This window comes from Ursus arctos, unplaced genomic scaffold (genome assembly GCF_023065955.2).
Source record: "Ursus arctos isolate Adak ecotype North America unplaced genomic scaffold, UrsArc2.0 scaffold_17, whole genome shotgun sequence".
NCBI classification, from domain to species: domain Eukaryota; kingdom Metazoa; phylum Chordata; class Mammalia; order Carnivora; family Ursidae; genus Ursus; species Ursus arctos.
The window spans coordinates 37,011,170-37,032,873 of record NW_026622841.1 but is presented as its reverse complement, the minus strand read 5'-3'; the positions used below and the strand labels follow the sequence as shown (position 1 = coordinate 37,032,873).

Genomic DNA, 21,704 nt, shown 5'->3' with positions numbered 1-21,704 from the left:
AGGAAAAAAATAAGAGAATGAAGCAGAATTAAATGAAATAGAGACTAAAATAATATAAATTACCAACGGTTCTTTGGAAAGATAAAATGCACAAACCTTTGACCACACTTATTAAGAAAAGACTCAAAATCACAACTGAAAGAGAAGTTACAACCAACACCACAGAAATACAAAGGATTACATAAACTACTTCAAAAAAGTATATGTCAACAAATTATAAAATGTAGAAGAAATAGATAAATTCCTAAAAGCAGTCAATCTTCCTAGACTGGACCAGAAGGAAATAGAAAGTCTAAACAGACTGATTAGAGATTCACTTTTGTTACTAGTAATAGGAAACTCCTAACAAACAAGTCCAGGCCAAGATGGCTTTACAGGTGAATTCTACCAAACATTTAAGGAAGAGTTAATAATGACCTTCCTCAGGTGGGAGGAGCTAAGATGGTGTAGTAGGAGGACCCTAGGTTTGCCTCATCCCTCGAACACAGCTAGATAAATATAAAATCATTCAGAATACCCAAGAAATCGATCTGAGGACTGACAGAACAAACTGCTCAACAAGAGGAGGGGAAGAGACCACATCATGGAAGGTGGGAGATGCAGAGAGATGGTTTGGGGGATAAATGGATCAATCACAGGTACTGTAGAGGAGAGAGAGCCCTGGTTGGGGGGGGGGGGAGAAATAAGAGCACACACAGAATTACACAAGAAAAACACTGGAAAATGAGAGAGGCTGACTTTCATGAGTTTTTGCAACCAGCAGGGGTCAAAGACTGTAGTTTTAGAGGTCCAGAGAAGGGCTGGTATAGAGCCCTGAGAGGACTACAGTGATCTGAGGATCACCTAAGACACATAGGGAGAGATGGTTCCGCCTTCGTGGAGAGCATCTGAAAGAGATGGCATTGTCTCTCCAGGGAAAAAGGACCTGGCAGGTGCCATTTCCCACCCCCACCTCTCAGCATAGGTGCAGAGACACCTGCTGAGGGTGGTTAACCTGGACACTGGCTCTTTACTGAGCTTTGCTGCAAAACCCATGATCATGAGTGCACTTCTGGGTCAAACTTCCATCAGTCCTGATGTGGTAAGACTGTCCTCCAGAAGACCAGGATAGGTCTTACCACACCAGGTCCTTAAAGTTTGGAGTTTTAAAACTCAGCAGGCCTGGCTGGGATAGAGACCAAAGTGCACTGCACTACTCCAGGCAGGCAAGCAACCTGGGCAGACAGTGTGAAGGCAGTAAGTAAAATATGACATCATATGTATAGAATGTAGGAAGGGGAGAGAGTAAGAATGTATATGTGATATGTGATATGAAGGATGTCTGGGACACCAGAGGGAAAATTGTTCACTCTTCTGGAAAGGCTTTCTTGACAGTGGCAAGTGTGAACTCCACTCTCCAGGAACGAAGGACCTGGCTGGTGCCATTTCCTTCCCTTGCCCTCTTCCTGAAGTGTCAGATCCTGGACAATATGTGACTGCTTCTTCATACAACCATTACTTTTAGAAGGAGCAAACCTAACAGGCTTTTCTAACACAGAGAAGAAGACAGAGACCTAGATGAAATGCCAAGATGGAGGAATTCATCCCAAAAGAAAAAAAAACATGAAAAGGTCACAGCCGGGGATCTAATCAAAACATATATAAGTAATATGCCTAATCCAGAATTTAAAGCAACAATCAAAAGGATACTAGCTGGGCTTGAGAAAAGCATAGAAAACACGAGGGAGTCCCTTACCACAGAGATAAAAGAGCTAAAAACTGACCAGACTGAAATGAAAAATCCAACAACTGAGATTCAAAATTGACAAGGATGGAAGAAGAGGAATGAATAAGTGATACAGAAGATAAAATTATGGGGGAAAAATGAGGGTACATAAAAGAGGGAAAGAAAAATCTTGGAATATGAATGCGGACTTAGGGAAATAAGTGACTCCATAAAGCATAATAACATTCATATCATAGGAGTCCCAGAAGAAGAAGAGCGGGTAAAAGGGGTGAAAGGTTTGAGGAAATTATAGCTGAAAACTTTCCTAATCTGGGGAAGGAAACAGACTTCCAAATCCAGGAGGTACAGAGAACTCCCATCAAAATCAACAAAGCAGGCCAACACAAAGACATAAGATAGTTAAATCTGCAAGGCACAGAGATAAAGAAAAAGTCCTAAAAGCTGCAAGACAAAAGAAGTCCCTAACTTACAAGGGAAGACAAATGAGATTAGCAGCAGATCTTCCCACAGAAATTTTGCAGGCCAGAAGAGAGTGGCATGATACACTGACAACATGCTGAATGGGGAAAATATGCAGCAAGTCTGCATATTAAGTAAGGCTATCATTCAAAATAGAAAGAAAGACAAAGATTAGTTTCCTAGACAAATACAAACTAAAGGATTCCATGACCACCAAACTAGCCCTGCAAGAAATATTAAAGGAGACACTTGGAGTGGAAAAGAAAGGCCAAAAGCAATAAAGACTAGAAAGGAACAGAGAAAATCACCAAAAACAATCACAAAACAAGTAAAAAAAAAAAATGGCACTAAATACATTATCTATCAATAATTACTCTGAATGTAAATGGACTAAATGATCCAATCAAAAGACATAGGGTATCAGAATGGATTTAAAAAAAACAAAACAAAAAGTGAAAAACAAGATCCATCTATATGCTGCCTCCAAGAGACTCATTTTAGATCAAAAGACACCTGCAGCTTGAAAGTGAGGGGATGAAGAAACATATACCATGCAAATGGACATCAAAAGAAAGTTGGAGCAGCAATGCTTATATCAGGAGAACTAGATTTTTAAACCAAAAACTGTAACAAGAGATGAAAAAGGGCACTATATCATAATAGAGGGGTCTATCCAACAAAATCTATCAATTATAAATATTTATGTCCCCAACTTGGGAGCACCCAAATATATAAAACAATCAATAACAAACATAAAGGAACTCACTGATAATAATACAATAATAGTAGGGGATTTTAACACCCCACTTATATCAATGGACAATCATCTAAGCAGAGAATCAATCAGGAAACAGTGGCTTTGAATGACACACTGGACCAGATGAACTTAACAGATATATTCAGAATATTTCCTCCTAAAGCATAATACACATTCTTTTCAAGTGGACCCGGAACATTTTCCAGAACAGATCACGAGCAGGTCACAAATCAGGCCTTGACAAGTTCAGAAAGATTGAGATCATATCATACATATTTTCTGACCACAGTGCTACGAAACGAAGTCAATCACGAGAAAAAATTTGGAAATACACGAAGATTAAAGAACATCCTACTAAAAAATGAAAGGTCAACCAAGAAACTAAAGAAAAATTAAATAAAAAATACATGAAAACAAATGAAAATGGAAACGCAATGGTCCCAAACCTTTGGGGTACAGCAAAAGCAGTTAGAAGACAGAAGCATATAGCAATACAGGTCTACCTCAAGAAGCAAGAAAAATCTCAAATACACAACCTAACCTTATAGCTAAAAGAGCTAGAAAAAGAACAACAAATGAAGCTGAAAGACAGCATAAGAAGGGAAATAATAAAGATTAGAGCAGAAATAAGTTATATAGAAACAAACAAGAAAAACCCAGTAGAACAGATCAATGAAACCAGGAGCTGGTTCTTTGAAAAAATTAATAAAATCGGTAAATCCCTACACAGACTTATCAACCAGATAAGAGAAAGGATGCAAATACATAAAATCACAGATGAAAGAGGAGAAATCACAACCAAAACTACAGAAATAAAGTCATAAGAGAATATCATGAAAAATTATATGCCAACACATTGGGCAATCTGGAAGAAATGGATAAATTCCTAGAAACACAAAACACCAAAACCAAAACAGGAAGAAATAAAAAACTTGAACAGACTCATAACCAGAAAAGAAATTGAAGGAGTAATAAAAAATCTTCCAACAGCCTCATGGCTCCTGCAGCCCAGCTCCCCACTCTAGAGCCCAGTGCCACTGGTGCCATGTCTTCCGGGGCCAGCATGAATGCCATGCAGCACCTGATGGAGCAGCTCAAGCTGGAGGCCAACATGGAGAAGATCAAGGTCTTTCAGGCAGCTGCAGAGCTTCAAGAGTATTGCATGCAGAATGTCTGCAGGGATGCCCTGCTGGTAGGTATTCCAGCTAGAAGCAACCGCTTCCAGAAACCCAGATTCTGTGCTTTATCCTAAAGGCTGTAGGAAGTTGACTAAAGAATGTTTTAAGCACAAAGTGATGAATAACTGCCTCCAAGTCTCAAGAAAACACTTTTCTCCAACCAAATGACTTTTAGCTATTTTAGACCTCTCCTGTGGCCTGCTCCTATAGCCAAAATTCTATAGAAATTGAGGAGTTTCTACTTAGATAAAGCAACTGGGTGAAGGAGTAGACTTTAAATAATAATGGCCAACTCTTGGTAAAGTACTTTTTCATTTAAGACAAACAAAAATCTTACCCCCAAATACACCTGTTTCATAAGCAAATTACTGGTGTTTCTATATCTGGAATATTTGTTTTATTTACTGGATGTTTACATTTTGGGAAGGAAAACATTTTTGCTTGTTAAAAAATTGAATATGTGTAATTTGTTGTTCCAAAGGTTTTATAGCATAACAAAACTTGTTCTTTTCTCATGAATTTAGTTTCTAAATGAAGATAAGCAAATATAAAACTGGGGCTTTATTAATCATTAATAGGTTTTAATAATCAAAGGATGTCTACATTTTTCTAAATGAGAAGATTGTTTTATTTGTAACTATAAACATGGAAGCTATTTCTTAGAAAATTTGTTTGGAAAGATTCACGTTGTGTTGTGTATTAGATTGCCCCTTCATGTGTATGAAGCAGATTTGGTCTTTGTCTTAAGTTCCTCTACTTTATAGTTGTGGTTGTACTTAAAAAACCAAACAAAACAAAAACTACATTACTTCATATCTTTGAAAATAAAAAGATTTACTTATTTATTTTAGGAGGAGAGTGTGAGTGCAAGAAGCGGCAGGCAAAGAGGGAGAGAGAAAGAATCTTAAGTAGATTCTGAGCTGAGCATGGACCCTGATGCAGGGCTCACTCTCACAGCCCTGAGATCATGACCTGAGCTGAAATCAAGAGTCTGACACCTGACTGAGCCACCCAGGCACCCCTATTTCATGTCTTTAAAAAAAATGTTTCAATGAGATCTTCAGAACATGGAAAATGATTAAAAATGAAATAATGTTGAAATACTACAATCTAAATGAATTCTTAATGTTGCAAGTGTTTTACTTTGATGATGTCCCTTTGATTCAATTTTGGACACTTAAAAAAATTTTTTTTTTTTACATGGGTGAGTGAGAGCTTGTGAGAGTGGGGTGGGAGGAGCAGAGGGAGAGGGAGAAAAAGGATCTTAAGCAGGCTCCATACTCAGCATGGAGTCAACTTGAGCTCGATCTCATGACCCTGAGATCATGACCCGGCCAAACTCAAGAGTCAGATGCTTAACTGACTGAGCCACCCAGGCACCTCTAATTTGGGACACTTTTAAAAGAATGCTTTATTCGTGTTTGTAATAATCTTTGATGAGCTTGGAAATAAAATTTCTGTTTAGTTAAAAACAAAATAAAAACATCAAACAAAAAGAGTCCCAATAAACAGAAGTCCAGGGCCAGCCAGATGGTTTCACAGGGGAATTCTACCAAACATTTAAAGAAGAGTTACTACCTATTCTTCTCAAACTATTCCAAAAAATAGAAATGGAAGGAAAACTTCCAAACTCATTCTACAAGGCCAGAATTACCCTAATTCCAAAACCAGACAAAGACATCACTAAAAAAGAGAACTATGGGACAATATCCATAAAAACATGGATGTGAAAATTCCCAACAAAACACTAAGAAACGAAATCCAACAGCACATTAAGAGAATCATTCACCATGATCAAGTGGGATTTATTCCTGGGTTGCAAGGGTGATTCAATATTCACAAATCAATCAATGTAGTATACCACATTAATAAAAGAAAAGAATCATATGATCCTCTCGACAGATGCAGAAAAAGCATTTGATAAAATATAGCACCCATTCTTGATAAAAACCCTTAACAAAGTAGGAATAAATAAAGAGAACATACCACCTCAACAACATAAAGGCCATTCACAAAAAAACTCATAGCTAATAAATTCTCAATGGGGAAAAACTGAGAGCTTCTCCTCTCTGGTCAGGAACAAGACAGGCATGCCCACTCTCACGACTGTTATTTAACATAGTATTGGAAGTCCTAGCCTCAACAATCAGAAAACAAAAATAAATAAAAGGCATCCAAATCAGCAAGGAGGAAGTCAAACATTCACTATTTGCGGATGACATGACACTATGTAGAACACCTGAAAGACTCTACCAAAAAATTGCTAGAATTGATACACAAATTCAGTAAAGTTGCAGGAAACAAAAATCAATATACAGAATCTGTTGTGTTTCTATACATCAAAATGAAGCATCAGAAAGAGAAATCAAGGGATCAATTCCATTTACTATCGCACCAAAACCCATAAGATACCTAGGGATAAACCTAACCAAAGAGGTAAAAGTATTCTGAAAACTACAGAACGCTTATGAAATAAATTGAAGATGACACAAAGAAATGAAAAAACATTTCAGGCTCATGGACTGGAAAAAACACATATTGTTAAAACGTCTGTATTACCAAAAGCATTCTACACATTTAATGCAATCCCTATCAAAATTCCACCAGCATTTTTCACAGAGCTACAACAAACAATCCAATAAACAAAAGACCCTGAATATCCAAAGCAATCTTGAAAAAGAAAAGCAAAGCTGGAAGCATCACAATTCTGGACTTCAAGTTATATTACAAAGCTATACTAATCAGGACATTATGGTAGTGGCAAAAAATAAACACACAGATCAATAAAACAGAATAGAAAACCCAGAAATGGACCCACAACTGTATGATCAACTAATCTTCAACAATGCAGGAAAGAATATCCAATGGAAAAAAAGAAAGTCCCCTCAACAAATGGTGCTGGGAAAACTGGGCAGGAACAGGCAAAAGAATGAAACGGGCCCCTATCTTACACCATACACAAAAATAAATTCAAAATGGATTAAAGACCTAAATGTGAGATAGGAAACCATCAAAATTCTAGAGATCACAGGCAGTAACCTCTTTAACATCAGCCATAGCAACTTCTTACTAGATACATCTCCTGATGCAAGGGAAAGAAAAGTAAAAATAAACTATTGGGATTTCATCAAGATAAAAGATTCTGCACAGCAAATGAAACAACACAACTAAAATTCAACCTTCAGAATGGGAGAAGTTATTTGCAAATTATGTATCTGATAAAGGGTTAGTATCTGAAATACATAAAGAACTTATCAAACTCAACACTCAAAATCCAGTTAAAAAATAGGCAGAAGACATGAATAGACTTTTTTCCAAAGAAGACATCCAGATGGCTAAGAGACATGAAAAGATACACGACATCACTCATCATTAGGGAAATACAAATCAAATGTACAATGAGATACCACTTCACACCTGTCCAAATGGCTAAAACTAACAACACAGGAAACAACAGATGTTGGTGAGGATGAAGAGAAAGGGAACCCTCTTACACTGTTGATGGGAATGCAAACTGGTGAAGCCACTCTGGAAAACACTATGGAGTTCCTCAACAGTTAAACATAGAACTACCCTATGACCCAGAAATTACCTTTGTAGGTATTTACCCAAAGGACACAAAAATACTGATTTGAAGGGATACATGCATCCTGATGTTTAAAGCAGCATTATCAACAATGGACAAATCATGGAAAGAGCCCAGACATCCATCAACTGATGAATGGATAAAGAAAGTGGGGGGGGGGGGGAATATTACTTGGCCATCAAAAAGAATGGAATCTTGCCATTTACAATGGCGTGAATAGAACTAGAACATATTGTACTAAGCAAAAGTCAGAGAATGACAAATACCATATGATTTCACTCTATGTGGAATTTAAGAAATAAAACAGATGAATATAGGGGAAGAGAAAAAGAGAAAGCAAAGCAAGCCATAAAAGACTTCTTAAATATAGAGAACAAACTGAGGGTTGCTGGAGGGGAGGTAGGCACGGGTATGGTTTAAATGGGTGGTGAGTATTAAGGAGGGCACTTGTGATGAGCACTGGGTGTCTTATGTAAGTGATAAATCATTAAATTCTACTCCCAAAACTAATATTACACTATATGTTAACTGAAATTTAAATAAAAACTTTAAACTACAACCCAAAAAAAGCCTATGGAAAGAAAAAAAAGTAAATAATACTGACCTTTCTTAACTATTCCAAAGAAATACAAGAGAAAGTAATACTAATTCTTTCTAACCAGCATTACCCTGATACCAAAACCTGATAGACATTACAAAAAAATAGTTACAGATCAATATCCCTGATGAACACAGATACAAAAATCCTCAAAAAATATTAGCAAATTGAATTCTACATTACATTAAAAGGATTGTTCACAATGATCAAGTGAGATTTATTCCAGGATTAAATAGAGGTTCAATATCTACAAATCAATTAACATGATATACATTAAAAAAAATAAAGGATAAAAATCATGAGATCAGCTGAATAGATGCAGAAAAAGCATGTGACAAAATTCAACATCCATTCATGCTAAAAATCTCAGCAAAGTACATTTGGAGGAACCATTTATCAACATAATAAAGGCCATATATGAAAAACTCTCAGCTAATATCCTACTCAATGGTGAAAAGCTGAAAGCTTTTCCTCTAAGATCAGAAACAAGGCACAGATGTCCACTCTCAGCTCTTTTATTCAAAATAGTAGTGGAAGTCCTAGCTATAGTACTAAAGCTACATCTATTAGAATAATTGAATTCAGTAAATTTGTAGTATACAAAATTAATATACATCAATCTGTTGCATTTCTATACATTAATAATGAAGTATCAGAAAGAGAAATTATCAAAACAATCCCATTTATAATTATATCAAAAAATGAAATACTTTGGAATAAATTTAACCAAGGATATAAAAAATCTGGTGTCAGAAAATGGTTAAGTTTCATTTTTTTGAATGTAGCGGTGCAGTTTTCCCAGCACCAAATATTGAAGAAACTGTCTTATCCCATCATCTATTTTTTATTCCTTTGTCATAGATTAATTTACCACAAAAGAATGTATTATTTCTGGACTCTCTAGTCAGTTTAGATTATCTTTGTGTCTATTTTTGTGCCTGTACTGTTTTGTTTACTATAGCTTCATAGTATGGATTTAAATCTGGGATTGTGTTACTTCCAGCTTTGTTCTTTTCCTCAAGATTTCTTTGGCTATTTCATCGTCTTTAGTGGATCCATACAATTTTGGGGTTATTTGTTCTAGTTCTGTGAAAAATGTCATTGGTATCTTATAGGGATTGCATTTAACCTTCAGATCACTTTGGGTAATATGGGCATCTTAACAATATTCTTCCAATCCATGAACATGGTATACCTTTCCATTTATTTATGTCAGCTTGAAATTCTTTCATCACTGTCTCAGTTTTCTTCATATAGGTCTTTCATGTAATACCTGAAACCTTAAAACTCCTAAAAGAAAACATAGGCAGTAAACTCTTAGACATTGGTCTTAATACTTTTCTTCATGTCTCCTCAGGCAAGGGAAACAAAAGCAAAAATAAACAATTCAGACTATATGAAATTAAAAGGCTTTTTCACTGTGAAAGAAGCTATCAACAAAACAAAAAGGCAACCTACTGAAAGGAAGAACATATTTGTAAATGATATTTCCAATAAGGAGTTAATATCCAAAGTATATAAAGAACTCATACAACTCAACGTCAAACAATTCTACTAAAAATGGGTGGAGGACCTGAATAGACGTTTTTTTCAAAGAAGACACACAGATGGCCAAGAGGTACCTAAAACGACGCTCAACATCACTAATCATCAGGAAAATGTAAATTGAAACTACAATGAGATATCATCTCACACCTATTAGAATGGCTAGTATCAAAAAGACAGGAAATAAAGTTTGGTAAAAAGGGAACCATCATGTACTGTTGGTGGGAAGGTAAATTGGTGTAACCACTATGGAAAACTGTATAGAGGTTCCTCAAAATATTAAAAGTAGAAATACCATATGATTCAGTAATTTCACTTCTGGGTATTTATCTGAAAAAAAATTAAAACACTAATTCAAAAAGATATATGCACCCCTATGTTTATTGCCACATTATTTATAATAACCAAGATATGGAAGCAACCTGAGTATCCACTAACAGATGAAAGGACAAAGAGGATGTAGTGTGTCTATATATGTACAATGGAAGATTACTCCTCCATAATAAAAAATAAAATCTTGCCGTTTGTTATGGCACAGATGCATCTAAAAGGTATTATGCTAAGTGAAATAAGACTGAGAAGGACAAATACAATTTCACTTATATATGTAATCTAAAAAGAACAAATGAACAAACAAAAACCAAGCGACCCAAATTCAAAGAACTTGTGGTTGTCAGAAGGTGGCAGGTAGAGGGATGGGCAAAACAGGTAAAAGGGAAAAGAGGTACAAACTTTCAGTTATAAAATAAATAAGTCAGGGGGATACAAAGTATAGCATAAGGAGTATAATCAACAATATTGTTATAATGTATGATAATATGATAACTATACATATTGTGGTGAGAATTTCATAATGTATACAATTTTCAAATGACTGTTGTACACCTGAAACTAGTATTTTATATTATGCTTCAAGTTGAAAAAAAAAAAAAAAGCTGTACCTCATATAGTAGGTCTGGAGTGGGGCCCATAAATTAGAATTTCTACTACATACCCAGGTAATGCAGATGCAGCTAGTCTTAGTCTGTTTGGGCTGCTACCTCAAAAATACTACTGACGAGTGACTTAAACAATAAACATATGTTTTGCACAGTGCTGGACATTGGGAAGTCCACGATCAAGGTGCCAGCAGATTTGATGTCTGATGAGGCCTACTTGCTGGTTCATAGACAGTAATCTTTTCCCTAGGTCCTCACATAGCAGAAGGGGCAAAAGCACTCTCAGGTTCATGAGAGTTCCACACTCATGACTTAATCCCCTCTCCAAAGCCCCACCTTTTAGTATCACATTGAAGGTTGGGATTTCAACGCAGGAATTTCAGAAGGACACAAACACTCACTGCAAGTCTGGGGAACACACTTTGACAAGCTAGTGCATTTTTATTTTCTTCACGTGTAATCCAAATAACCATCACCATCATGAGCTCCATAAAATCTTCGTAACATTTAAGGTTTTAAAATATTTTTTTCTTAAGATTTTTATCCATTTTATAAACCCCAGTACATAATGTCTTTCCTATTCAAAATAGTTCACAAGCAAAATAGCATATGTGACCTTTGGTTATCAAATAAACTGGGCAGCATCTCATCACTTTAATACTTTTATTTTTTTCCATAAAATGCTTGTAAAGAATTTATTTTTGTCAGTGTACTGTTGAATCTCTTTAAATAATATTTGATCAAGATTTAAGAGAGAAAAAAGCCCTTTTTACAACTATATTGAGTAGAATCAACTCATCCTAAAATGCCATAATGAAATATCACAGTATTTATCAAAGTCAAAATGAAACTGCTGCTGACATTTATGTGTTGTTACCCTAACAAATTGTGTTTTCATTATTTTAATCTTTCCTTTGTGTTGTTTCCTGTTTGAGAGGGTCTTGAATCTCATTATCTTTCTCTCTCCTGTTATTTTCATCATTATTTTTTGTCACTCTTATTTTTATAATTTTGACCATCAGACTTGTTTTTAACAATAGTTTTTGACACGCTGACATTTTGGAGCTCCTACCAATAGTTCTCTTTTGGATTTTTAATAGAAGACTTCCTTTCCTTTATATGAGAATTGTGGAATGATCAAGAATTCTGAATATATAAAATTAATCTATAATTACAACATATACATTTTTAAGTCACTTCCATGTTATTTTGAACCACATAACTATATTATCACATTGTCCTTTTACCATATACATTGAAGTTCTTGATGAATTTATATAGAGTTTTGTTGTTGGAAAACTTAATTCTTCAAGCTATTTCAGCTTGTCAATCAATGACAACTTTGCTTGCCATTTCTTCTGGAACTTCCAGGTCTCATCTGGACAGTTTGTATACTTGATGTAGTAGGCTAAGGTCCAATTTGATAAGTGAGATGAATACAAGTACCTTCGCCTGTAGATACTTTAGCTATTCCCAGATCTGCTATAGGTTTATGTCATACAAAAGAATTCTGATGGGATTCCCATAAAAAAGAAAAAAATAGGGGCACCTGGGTGGCTCAGTCGTTAAGCGTCTGCCTTCAGCTCAGAGCGTGATCCCAGGGTCCTGGGATAGAGCCCCACATCAGGCTCCCTGCTCCACTGGGAGCCTGTTTCTTCCTCTCCCACTCCCCCCACTTGTGTTCCCTCTCTCGCTGGCTATGTCTCTCTCTGTCAAATAAATAAGATCTTTAAAATACAGGTGTGTGTATGTATATATATATATAGTATATATAGGTATGTATAGGTGTGTATATATATACATATATATATAGTAGGTATATATAGGTATGTGTGTGTGTATATATATATACATATATAATATACATATATATGTAGGTATATATAGGTATGTGTGTGTGTGTATATATATATACATATATAATATACATATATATATATATTATAGTAGGCTTATTGAGTATATTCTTCAAAGGACAGACCTTTAATTTTGGTTAATTATCAGTAAGAAGCAAATCTTTTGTTTTATATAATGATGATTAGAAGAATGCTCAACTATTTAAATTGTGGCTGCAAACAATTCATCCTTGTTTCTCCCATCTCCATTTCCCATATAGTTCTGGTATCAAGAACAGCAGTACATGTCCAAATCAGGATCTGTGGCTATAAACACCTTGTGGATTAATTTCAGGACAGTTGGTGTTAGGATAATTCCTGGGAGTTGTCCCTATGTTGGCATAGCTACCGTAACTCAAGTGCACCCAGAAGTGACGGTGAATCCCTTCTTTTCCTCCATTGTTTTATAGAGGGTGTTTAAGGTGTGGTAACTTTATAGCATTCAAATCAAAATTAAGTAACAGAGCAGACCTGACAGTTGTGAGCGGACAAAACCAGGTCAGTCATACAAGCAAAGTTTATGTCTCTAAAAATCATTGGTGAAACTTAACTGGCCCCCAAAATTGGTATGAGGTAATCACTAACCAATTTCCTCATTTAAGAAAATTCTAATAGTATAACCAATCACTGTGAATAAACAGTCACTACATAAGCAGTCCTCACTACATAAGCTGCTTTAGAAAAATATACCCCTGAGCCTCATTCCAGGTTTTGTTTGAGTGCTCCCAGTTTACAAACTGTCTTTTTGGTGTGTACACAGCAAACTTTTAATAATTACTACTATAGTGATTCAAGTTCATTTCTGAACTTTTGGCAATAGTTTAAACTACCTGTTACAAGATGCGACCATGATGAAATGAAATGGAGAAAATCAATGAACATATCTTAGAGATCCTAGATTTGAAACCAGTCATACTAACAATGAAACTTATTTTGGTAGTTTCAAGTTTTTATGTAAATTCTGGTTAGTTAGCATATAGAGTGATGTTAGTTTCAGGAGAATTTAGTGATTCACCACTTACATATAACACCCAGTGCTCATCACAAGTGCCATCCTTAATACCCATCACCCATTTAGGCCATCCCCCACCCACCTCACCTTCAGCAACCCTCAGTTTGGTCTCTAAATTGAAGAGTCTTTTATATCTTGCTTCCCTTTCTCTTTTTCCCTTCCCTTATAATCATCTGTTCTGTTTCTTAAATTCCACATATAAGTGAAATCATATGGTATTTGTCTTTCTCTGACTTATTTCGCTTAGCATAATACACCCTAGCTCTGTCCACGCCATTGCAAATGGCAAGATTCCATTCTTTCTGATGGCCAAGTAATATACCATTGTGTATATACCACATCTTCTTTATCCATTCATCAGCTGTTGAATGTTTAGTCTCTTTCCATAATTTGGCCATTGTTGATAATGCTGCAGTAAATATTGCGGTGCATGTATCCCTTCAAATCAGTATTTTTGTATCCTTTGGGTACCTAGTAGTGTAATTTCTGGGTTGTAGGGTAGTTCTATTTTTAACTTTTTGAGGAACCTCCATAGTGTTTTCCAGAGTGGCTTCACCAGTTTGCATTCCCATCAACAGGGTAAGAGGGTTCCCCTTTAGCCATATCCTCACCAAAATCTGTTGTTTCCTGTGTTAATTTTAGACCTTCTGACAGGTGTGAGGGGATATCTCATTGTAGTTTTGATTTGCATTTCCCTGATGATGAGTGGTGCTGAGCATCTTTTCATGGGTCTGTTAGCCATCTATAGGTCTTCTTTGAAAAACACGTCTATTCATGTCTTCTGCCCATTTCTTCACTGGATTATTTGTTTTTTGGATGTTGAGTTTGATAAATTCTTTGGACACTAACCCTTTATCAGATCCATAATTTGCAAATGTCTTCTCCCATTCTAAAGGTTCCATTTTAGTTTTGTTGATGGTTTCCTTCACAACAACAATCAAATTTTCAGTGGGGTTTATTTTGTTGAAGAAGAGTGTGTTTTCCATTTACTAGTAACTGTTGCATTTTAGGATGTGGGAAAACGATTTTTTTAGAAGTGCAAGTTTGTGATATTGGGTGAACGAAGGAAAATAAACAGTAGACATCTGACACTTTTTCCTATTTTTGAGGCACACCCCCTATATAAACAACTCCCAACACAGAGGCTTAAAAATGGGGGTACTCTCAATCCAGACTCCATCTATTAAATGTACTCACCACAAACTTTAAATACAACGTAGAATGTAGAGAAATAGAAACTATTCTGGCCAGGTGGTATCCAGAGGGCAACCGTATGTTCATTTCCAGGGGTAGCAGTATCCATGGTTCTAGGGGACAACTGCCTATGCTCAGTCTTGAAGTTTTCCAATAGGTGACTTGTGCAATGCAAATTGCAGAATTGTTCCTGGCCATGAAGATTCCAAGCCTGACTGTTCACCCCTCCCAGACACTTCTTTCTGCTGCAATTAGTCACCTTCACTAAAATCCCTGAGTGCTACAAATGCCAAACTTTGATGAGAAAATGGATACTTGATTTGAAAAAGACTTTTTAGCCAAAATATTAAATCACTCATGATATACTGCAAATTTTAAAAATACACTATGAATATATTAAGAACTCCTACAACTCAGGGGCGTCTGGGTGGCTCAGTTGGTTAAGTGTCCAACTCTTGATTTTGGGTCAGGTCAAGATCTCAAGGTTGTGAAATTAAGCCCCACACTGGACTCTCTGCTGGGCATAGAGTCTGCTTAATACGCGTTCTCTCCCTCTCCTCTGCCCTCACTCACGCGTTCTCTCTCCCTCTCCACACACACACACACACACACACACACACACACACACAGAGACACACACACCCTCCTACAATTCAAAAAAAAAATTAAGTAAACGAATTCAAAAATGGAATTGAATAGACATTTGTCCCAAACTGATATACAAATGGCCAACAAGCATATGCAAAGATGCTCAACAGCACTAATCATCAGAGAAATGCACATCAAAACTATAATAAAATATCACCTCATACCCATTTAGGATGGCTACTATCGAAAACCCAGAAAATAACTAGTGTTGGTGGTTATATGGAAAAGTATGAACCCTTGTACACTGATGGTAGGATTATAAAATATTGTGACAGCTACGAAAAATATGTTGGTTCCTTAAAAAATTAAAGATAGAACAATCATATAATCCTCAAATCCCACTTGTTGGTATATATCCAAAAGAACTGAAAGCAGGGTGTCAAAGAGATATTTGCACATCCATGTTCATTGCAGCACTATTCACAATAGCCAAGAGATGGAAGCAACCTAAATATCTATCCATGGATAAATGGATAAAGAAAGTATGATATATGCATATAATGAAATATTACTCAGCCTAAAAAAGAAAGGAAATACTGTCACATGTTACAACATGGATGAACTTGAAGACATTATACTAAGTGAAATAGACCAGTCACAGAAGGACAAATACTGTATGATTCCACTTACAGGATGTACTTTGGACAGTCAAAATCATACAGACATAAAGTAGAACAGTGGTTGCCAGGAGCTGAAGAGAGAGGGGGATAGGAAGTTATTGTTTAATGGGGACAGAGTTTCAGTTTTACCAGACAAGAAAGAGTTATGGACTTGGATATTAATGACACTTGCACATTATTTAATACCACTGAACTGTATACTTAAAAATGGTTAAGATGGTAATTTTTGTTATGTGTTTTTTACAATTCTAAAAAAACACAAAAACACAAAATATTTTAATTAAAAAATCTCTACAATTGGGGCACCTGGGTGGATCAGTCAGTGAAGCATCCAACTCTTGGTCTCGGCTCAGGTCATGATCTCATGGGTGGCGGACCGAGCCCTGAGTTTGCTCCACAAGTGGGGAGTCTGCTTGAAAGATTCTCCCCCCTGCCCCTCACCTCTCCCCACTCATTCTCATTCTTTCTCTCTCAAATAAATAAATCTTTAAAAACAAAAAAGTCTAAAATTTGTATAGGAAAGAAAACCAAACATAAGTTAGAGTACCACTTGTTTTCCTTTGCTCTGATTAATTCTCATGTTTGAATTTTCACAACTCTCTCCTTCCTTACTAGCAATACCATGGGGTTATTAAAAGACATTCAGTAGTAGATATGGAAAAAGAAAAAAATCCTTTACGTCAAGCATGTCTCATTTGTCTTTCAGTCAAAGTGGGCTTCCTCCAAAGTTGGTATGGTTTGGGTACCACTTTTAGATGATGAGGTAGAGATGGAGAAGACAGCTATCCCTTCTGCTATCCTAAACACATGTGGGGTTTTTTTTAATATCAAATACAATTTGATCCATTGATGATAGGAAGCCATCTATGAGAAGCAGTTTTTTGAGGATATAGGGCCTCAGAAAAATGCAATGAGATCATAGAGAGATTCAACACTGAACAGTTAATCTTGGATATTAACACACATACCAAGTCAAAAAAGAGAAATATTGGTCAGGCTACATAAATGCTCATGCAGTAGAGGTGGGGAGGAAAGTATAAGCCATCATTCTAAAATGGGTGCAGAACAACTAATTCTCATAATGGTCCCTTGGTACACATGCCCAGTGTGCTAAATGGTTACTGAAGTTTTTCCTGAGGAAAAAAATTGTCCCATTATTCTGCATATTTCATTTGGGAATAAAAGACATAAGTCAAAAGCAACACACTTTATTTGAACTTAGTATATACTTCGATGTGAAAGAACTTCCCCTGAGAGAATTGGTATATACTTTAACCCATTTGTCAAGGCTTTTATTTTTGTTATATAAATGATGACAGAAATATGTGGTAGGAATGACATTATAGGTTTCTATCAACTCCAAGGTTCTCTGATTACACCACTTTTAAGAGGAAGAAGCCAACACAGTTTATGTTCCTGAAGCTTCCAAAAATGTTGTTAGGGATATTGATTTGATCTTTTATTATAACGTTAGAATATACTGATATTAGAGAAGTCTTGTGACCTAGTAAAAACATGAATCCCTGATTTCACTCTTCTTTTAAAGTTTCAAACACAACTATTAAAGTTATTAACTTATCACCCTGAAGGAGAAATCCCCAAATGGCAAAATTCATCTTCTAATGTCTCCATTTTGTTCTCGATTAAAATAATAAAAGGTAAATGCAGGCATCAGATCTCTAACTGTCTCATGAACATCAATTAGATTTTGTTCAAGTACTTTTAAAAAGATGAAAAATGTTATGCATACTGTTAATGTATTTTCCCAATCGCTAATTTTGTGTTTTTAGAGTAATGTTTTTTCTTTTTAGAGTTAAATTTCACTTGAAAGTGAGGCTTGAAAGTGAATTGAATTCTCAGTCATTAATTCCATCACCGACAATTCAAATGATTATAATATTTTTAGAGGTTTTGAGGCATTATTACAATTTTTATTCACAAGGGAAGGGGTGGTATAAATATTTTAGCAATATTTAGTAAAAATTTCACAGCCTAGGCTTCAGACACTAAAAAATTGAAGGTCTGAAAGGTAGAATTCCCAAAACTGGTATCTATTATTAAGGTACTTTAAATTTGTAGATTACATATTTAACCTTGTTTCATTTTTTAAAATAAGTCTAGTTGTAAATAACAGCAAGACCATCAATAATGACAATGATAACCACAATATAAATGTTACTTATGTTCTACTTCTGTACTTAATGTGTTACACATATTAATTCATTCTCACAAGGACCCCATGAAGTAAATACTATTATGCTCATTTTACTGGTGAGAAAAATGAGAGTGAATGGTGAAGCTTTGATTTGAACCCTTGCAATCTGGTTTCAATGCTGTCCACCCATATGTGCTGTGTTACAGCACACAAGATTTAACTGATGTAACTTCTGGTTTGAGATTATTTTGATACTATGTGACAGACATAATCTATCCTTAAATTTATGTTCATAACTGTATTGGTCAATATAATGCTAGCTGCTATAAAAAAACCTCCAAATCTCTGTGACTAAACAGAATTCATTTCTTATTCAGATCAGGTCCTAAGTGGTTTCTGTGACTGGTGGGGACTTCACATGTGGTAACTCAGTGTCTTACGTTTCTTCCATGTGTGGAAATCTAGGACCTTGGAGTCCTGTGTCCAGCCCGTAGAGAAGGAAAGGAGGATCATGCATGGGAAATTACTATGGGCCGGTCCTGGAACTGGTACATTTCTTCTCTACTCTCTTTCCATTGCCCAGAACTCAACTACAGGGACAAGGAAATGCTGTTTAGGTGTGTGTGAGCCCAGGAAGAAAAAAAAAGGAGATCAGTGAGTAGCTTGCCAGTATCTCCCACAGCAGTCTTGCCTATCTTAATGATGTGCTACTCATACTTTCTGACTCCAAAACTAATATTTACACCAGTATATCTTTTCTAGATACTCCATATACATATATCAAAGTGAACCATACCAGTATATACAAAGGATATAATGAAGGTAGAGTCAGATTTTTTAAATGGCCAGATTCTGGCCAAGGAGGAGATTTTGGGTGTCAAGGGAAAAAAATCTAGACAATATAGTATTCAATCAGATCTTTACCAAAGATTTTTCTTTCTCTCCCATAAGGAAAACTTATCTGCTAAATCCCTGTTTTCTTATCTGTTCCTGCTACAAGATATTAGCTCCCTTGAGAACTTATGGAATTCCTTGAGGAATTTTGACTGTATCGGTTATTAATATAGAGTAAGCATCCAAGATATCCTGGGTTTGTTAATTATTAATTTAAATGTGCTCTGTAAATACTTAGTGCTAAGAACATAGCAAGTGCTTAATAGAAGTTTGTAGATTATTGCTTGGACAGTATTGGTTTTTAATGTGAGTAAAGAGAGAATCCAAACTATGAATGTAAATTAAAGACTTACAGAAGGATTAGACTGTTTTCCTTTCATATTTACTTTTGAAGGTAGGTGTGTAGGAAATGGCTGATTGTAGAGCAATGCGTTTTGATATGTTAAGGACATGAACTTTTAGACTATAAATGTAAAATCTGAAAAGTAAGACTCAAAAAGACATTAAAGCATGCTTGTTCTTAGGTCTCTGGAACAAAATTAAAAACAAAAATCAACCCCACATTTCCCCTTGGATTCAAAATCAGAATAAAAGGGCAATAAGAAGACTACGATAAATAAGTAGTTTTCTGTTAGTTATCCTATTGGCATTTGAGGTTTATTCATGCTCAAACAATATGCCAGACACAATCTTATCCTTTAAAATTATAAATTAAATTTTGTAGTCCTTTTTTTACACATCTATTTAAATGCCCTAACCATATTGTCTGACTCCATGTCTAGTTAATTATACAATAACATGCCATCTATGAAAGAAAGGTCTTGAATTCTAAGATTAAGAACAATATTATTATAGGTTCATAATCTTATTGGAAACCTTTGGTTCTAGATAGGTTTCAGACTTAGAATTTTTTATATCTACAAAAAGTATGTGGAGCATAATCATAGTTTGAAATATCTCAAAAGAATACTATAAAAATATATCAATATTTCTCTAGAAAACATGAATATACTGAAATAGATGGAGACCAAAAGTAGCTTCATGTCAATTCAGATCAGGTTTTGCCAAAAATGAGTTTGCCATAAATTTATGTAGAAAAATTTTTATTTTTGAGAACCTTTTAGATTTTAGAATCATGAAAAAGGAATGATGGGTTCATAATAGATATTGTTCCAAAGCTACCTGTTCACAAAGCATATTTAATGAATTATAAATATTTAAATATCTGAAAAATTTCAAACTATTATATGGTCAATATGGCTGAGTATTATTCCATTGTGTGTATATTTACCACATCTTCTTTATCCATTCATTAATTAATGGACGCTTGGGCTGTTTCCATAATTTGGTTGTTGTAGATAATGCTGCTATAAACATTGGAGTGCATGTATCCCTTTAAATTAGTATTTTTGTATTCTTTGGGTAAATGCCTAATAGTGTGATTGCTAGATTGTAGGGTAATTCTATTTTTAACTTTCTGAGGAAACTCCATAGTGTTTTCAGAATTACTGCTCCAGTTCTCATTCCCACTAACAGGGCAAGAGGGTTCCCATTTCTCCGGTTACCAGGGGAGAGGTAGAATGGGGGATGGGTTAAATAGGTGATGGGGATTAAGGAATGCACTTATGTGATAAGCACTGGGTGATACACGTAAGTGTTGAATCACTGTATTATACACCTGAAACTAATACTACACTGTACGTTAACTAACTGGAGTTTAAAAAAAAACTTAAAGACAAAACTACAAATCAATAATGCTCATAAACAGATGCAAAAATACTCAACAAAATATTACTAAAATAAATCCAACAATGTATAAAAAGAATTATAAACCATGACCAAGTTGGGCTTATCTCAGGTGTGCAAGGTGGGTTCAATATTCACAAATCAATTAAGGTAATGCATCACAGGAACAGACCAATCACACAATCATATCAATCATATCAATAGATGTAGAAAAAGCATTTGAAAAAATTCAACACTTATTCATGATAAAAAATTTCAGCACACTAGGAATAGAGGGAAACTTTCTCAACTTGATAAAGAACACCTACAAAAAACCCTACAGCAAACATCATCATACTCAAATGGTAAGAAACTAGATGCTTCTCTCATAAGATCAGGAATAATAATAGGATATGCCCTCTCATCCCCCCTTTTCAGTATCATAGTGGAGGTAGTAGCTAATGCAATGAGGCAAGAAAAATATAAAATGTAAACACATTGGGAAAGTAGAAAGAAAACATTCTGTTTTTAGATGAAATGACTGTGTATGTTGAAAATTGTAAAGAATCAACCAAAAAACTCCTGGAACTAATTAGTGATTACAGAAAGGCTGCAGGTACCAAGGTTAATATATAAAAGTCATTTGTTTCCTATATACATGTAATGAACAGGTGGAATTCAAAATTAAAAGCACAATATAATTTATATTAACACTCAAATAAATGAAACACTTAAGTACAAATGTAACAATATGTATAAGATATATATGAGGAA

At 35.3% G+C, this 21,704-nt stretch overlaps 2 protein-coding genes across 3 annotated transcripts in view; one reads left to right on the top strand and one right to left on the bottom strand.

The window, feature by feature from the left end:
• The window catches only part of NOL4 (nucleolar protein 4), a 387,118-nt gene that overhangs the window by 126,593 nt on the left and 238,821 nt on the right, over positions 1 to 21,704 (bottom strand). The window lies entirely within an intron of this gene.
• Positions 3,988 to 4,610, top strand: LOC123000897 (guanine nucleotide-binding protein G(I)/G(S)/G(O) subunit gamma-10-like). Its single transcript, XM_044383131.2, has 2 exons — positions 3,988 to 4,182; positions 4,602 to 4,610. The coding sequence occupies exons 1-2, from the start codon at positions 3,988 to 3,990 to the stop codon at positions 4,608 to 4,610; spliced, it is 204 nt and encodes a 67-aa protein (XP_044239066.2).